We start from the raw sequence: 4460 nt of genomic DNA, 5'->3' as shown, positions 1-4460 counted from the left end.
CATGATAAAGATCTATAAGTAGAGAGAAGTGGCTGAGTAGTAACCAAAAATAAGAATAGAGTTTTGATAACAATACATGCATCAAAAGAATTGAACTTTAATGCTGATTTAAAATATACATAGTTCTCTAAGTTTAATGTTACCCAGGAAAGGTTACATTCCTGAGAAAACTTTCCTCATTTTTGAAAAAGGGGTAAATAGCTCCAAAACGTCAAAGGATCTTAATAAAAAATCTCAAAATGGGATTCAGCATATCAGAGAACCCTACTGTAGAGATTTTGAGCTCCTATTCATAAAAATGTAGAATTTTGTATTTTTGCCAGAAAAAAGATTATAGGTGCATGTTTACTTCTTGTTGTTTTTATGTTTTGCTTCTTTCCCGTGGATGTGCGTATTGATAGAGGGCTCACCTGGAAATGCTCATTGGAAGGTGTCCTTTTTAAGTAACCAAAAAGATTGGATGATAGCTAGCCCCCTCCAACTCCCCCCTCCACCCTTTGAAGTCATCTGATCAAAATTTATTGTCATTTTGTTCAGCATAGTTAAAACGTCCAAATAACTATTCAGTTGGTGATAAAACGAACCCCCAATTTAGAGGGCTACCTCATTGTCAGATAATGGCAACATTTTTAAAAAGGGATAGGAGGGAGGACTGGCCTCTTCCCTGATCCTAAATGTGAGTGCCCATGTATGAGTTAGCTAATAGTGAAAGAATTTTTTTTTAAGACCTATTTATATATTTAGGTAGTTTTAGCTAGCTCCCAGGTCCCCCTCACTTACTTTGAAGTGAGTATTATCTGCTTAACCGACAGGGGTGTCATGAAGAGGCTATCTTCACTCATTGTCACCTGGTTTTGCTAAAATTATCTTTTTTTCTATGCCAAAATCGAATTGGGGAAGATGTTCTTTTTCTCTATATATCAAAAATTTACGACAAAGAGAACATCTTCAAGAATGACAAACATAGTATAAAAAAACACTACCAAGAATCTAAAAACTAGCTTAAGCAATAATCAATTTTGATATCCATAAAAACTCAAAATTTTCAAACTAATATAAAAAATATTAAACAAATAATTTAGTATCTGTTGAATCGAAAAATTATAACTTGTTCTAATGAATAAATGCACATTTGTCATTAAAACATTATGGAAACCATAAAAAAAAATCAAACATCAAAATGCATGTCTTCTCTTTCTCGTTTAATTCCCCGGGCATCGGTGACACACTCTTCATTTGCAATAGATAGTTCCGCCAAGTCCATTGTCTGTGTTTGACCTGTTGAGCTACCAAGCTTAACTACTGCTCTGGGAATATTCTGGAGTTGCACAGAAAATCCAATAGTTTGTGTTGTCATTTTTGAAGGCCCTGGAGGTTTGATAACAACGCCAGAGGGCGTTCGAAGGGTAGTACCAACAATTGGACGGGATTGCAGTGGAGTTTGTGTCAAAGGTAAGGATTTTATAGCAACAGGCTGTCCCAAACTAGGAGCAATTCCAGACCTTTTTATAGGTTTCAATTTGTAATTGCACGCCGTTAAACAGTATGTTAGCTGGAAGTCTTAAACCACAGTGAGCTTTAACAAGGGATAATGGAAGTGCATTCTTTGTTCTTGCAATATCCATAAGAACCTCTCTGGGTGGAGGAGTTGTAAAATCTTTCTCTACACGAAGTGCAACAGCAAGCCTAACATCTTCAATATCTATATTCTTCTTGTTGGCATGATTCGAATAAATTTTTGAATCATCAAGCATTGATGTCACATATTTATAAACAAAATCCAGGAGCTGGTTGACTACACGAGGATCATATTCTTGCACGCCTAGTTCTTTAATAATCGATGAATTCACCAATGCATCTTTAGGATGACGAGTTTTGAAGGTTCTTTGCTTGAATGTTTCATTTCGCGTTTCCAGCATACATTCTTCAAATGTAATATTTCCCATATTCTGATCTTTTTCTGTAAAGTACTCTAATATCTATTTTGTTGTTGCTTGGTGTAAGTTAGTTTCACAACTAGAAACTTTTGACGAATTCATTTCGTTATATACACAAACCGCATAGCTTTTACATATTTGCACCAATCAATGCAGAGAGAACCGATGACGTATTATCTTGGGTTTTTACAATCGCTATGTTCATGTTGCATGTTCCGTTTCATTGTTGTAACAGCCCAATTCGTCCGTGTTACTTGACTGTAAGAGCCTCATGTAACAGCGCTATAATCTTGGGGTCTACAATATTACCTACGTGATAACACAGTATGCATTTAACTTCTGTAATGGCACATAACAACAGTAGGATTCAAATTATTAGACATATATTCAGCCATCAAAATATATGGCTGAAACCAAAAAATCAGCGTGGTTCAACCTGGCAATTAGGCTCAAATAAATACCAGAAGAACATTCTTTTTGCGAATTGTACTTATTTATATATTTAGTCCTATTTTTTTAGAACCTCTTTAAAGTACAAAACAAATTAAGTGTTTTGTATGCAAAACAAATTTGAATATAAGGAAATAATAAACTCATTGACAAATAAAAACATGTGATAACGAAGAAAACGTGTCCCTATCTTTATTGTTTGAAATCTTACCAAAAGATTTTAACCGTTGGGAACATTTCCAAAAAGATAAATTGGATTATCAAAACAAGTGTACCTGGGAGAAGATCACAGGTGTCGCAGGATATAAACAAACATATGATTAAAATCAACTTATTGCTATGCAGCCAGAATAAATAGTTCAATATAGAAAGGTTGAGTAATTAGATGGCTATGAAAAAATGATTAAACAATGAAAAAAAAAATGCATAGAATTATTCAGACAATAGGGCAAAGTAATAAAAAAGTAAATGTAGTTAATGATTTACTGAAGACTAAATTAGATTCATTGCCAAGGTGTTCCAAAAGGGTAGTATTTGGTCCAAGGGGTGGGAAGTCAGACTGTCGGAACATACATGGTTCATCTAAACTCCTCTCCAAATTAGAATCATTGCAAAGTTGTTCCAAAATGGTAGTATTTGGTCCAAGGGTCCCTTTTAATATCTGATTGATAAATTTCATTTCTCGGATCTCGCATTTCAAGTGTTTTTGGGGTTATCAATATCATTCAACTGTGAATAATACACGGCTTGTTCTTTGTTTCGTGAGTTGTGTGACAGTCTTTGTTAAATCTCTTTTTGCGGCTTCCAGAATATATTGTTTTGTCAAGCCATCCGTATACAACAAAAGAAATTGATCTAACGCGTCCTATTCTCTTAGTTCCAGGTTTCCTTTCTCTCCTGAGAATTCTTGGGAAAGTTCTATTTGAAAAAGAGACATCATTTATATAATATCCTCAAGAAGGCTTATGCCAGCTTTGCCTCTGACTTAAATTATCTATATTGGTCTTTCTTCTACAGTTTGCCATTGCAATTTGATTTTCATTCAAAAAGATAACAGAGATTTTCCGAGGAAAATCTCCCCACAAAAAGCTTCTTCAGACTATTCCGACCCCGCTGATAATTTCCTTTGGATAATGCTCCTGGAACATCTCCACATGTCAAATTGAGTCGACAGAGAGAAAGTTAAACAAATGTAAAGAATCTTTCAAAACATACCTCTTGACAGAAAACTATCCCTCTGAAAAATACCCCCCTCCAAAAAATGTCTGTATGCTTCCTAATAAAAAAAAACTATGCGTAGACAAGTGTGCAAATTTCATAAAATACACCCCTCTTCCTAGGGGCTCTGAGGGGTCATGCTATCGTCAAAGGCGTAGCTATTGGACCTTTCAACTATGCTCAACAAAGCGGCTATCCTACAGTTTTGATAGAACAACTTTTGGGTGGGGTAGGGCCATAGGAGCAGGGCCTGTTGACCATCTAGCTTTTTGGTCATTCTAGAAGAACACTATAATTTTTTTTTAATGAGCCCTCTCCTGGTATTCTAGCATCATTTGTTCAATTCGATCACCCCTGGGAAAAATACAAATAAACACGCATCCGTGATCTTTCTTCTGGTAAAAAATACGAATGTCTCATTTTTGCCAACGACAGCTTGAAACCTCTACAGTAGGAATTTGTAAAACGCTAGTAATAATAAGTTCATAGCTTGTAGCCCTTCCCCTGAGGACTCTGGGGGGTAAAGTCGTCTTGAAAGGGGTAGCTATTAGATCTTTTGATTATGCTGAACAAAATAGCTACTTTAAAATTTTGATCAGGTGATCTTAGGGAAAATGGGGCACGGGAGGGGGTTAGCTGTCTTCGAATGTTTTTGATCACTTGAACGGGGTACTAGAACTTAATCATATGAGCCCTGTCCCGATCCTCTAGTATACTAGTTTGGCACAATCACTCCTGAAAAAAAAACTTGCATTCGTGATCTTTTTCTCGCTAAAAATACAAAATTCGATATTTTTGTATAGAAGATCATGAAACCTCGACAGTACGGTTCTCTGATATGCTGAATCTGGTGGT

At 35.7% G+C, this 4460-nt stretch overlaps 1 protein-coding gene across 1 annotated transcript; it reads right to left on the bottom strand.

The window, feature by feature from the left end:
* Window positions 1–1484: 1484 nt before the first annotated feature.
* On the bottom strand, window positions 1485–1946 carry LOC136042982 (transcription initiation factor TFIID subunit 9B-like). The gene has a single exon (XM_065727879.1). The coding sequence runs from the start codon at window positions 1944–1946 to the stop codon at window positions 1485–1487; it is 462 nt and encodes a 153-aa protein (XP_065583951.1).
* Between the last annotated feature and the right edge of the window lie 2514 nt (window positions 1947–4460).

This window comes from Artemia franciscana, unplaced genomic scaffold (assembly GCF_032884065.1).
Source record: "Artemia franciscana unplaced genomic scaffold, ASM3288406v1 Scaffold_2679, whole genome shotgun sequence".
NCBI classification, from domain to species: domain Eukaryota; kingdom Metazoa; phylum Arthropoda; class Branchiopoda; order Anostraca; family Artemiidae; genus Artemia; species Artemia franciscana.
This window is presented reverse-complemented; position numbering and strand designations above follow the sequence as displayed.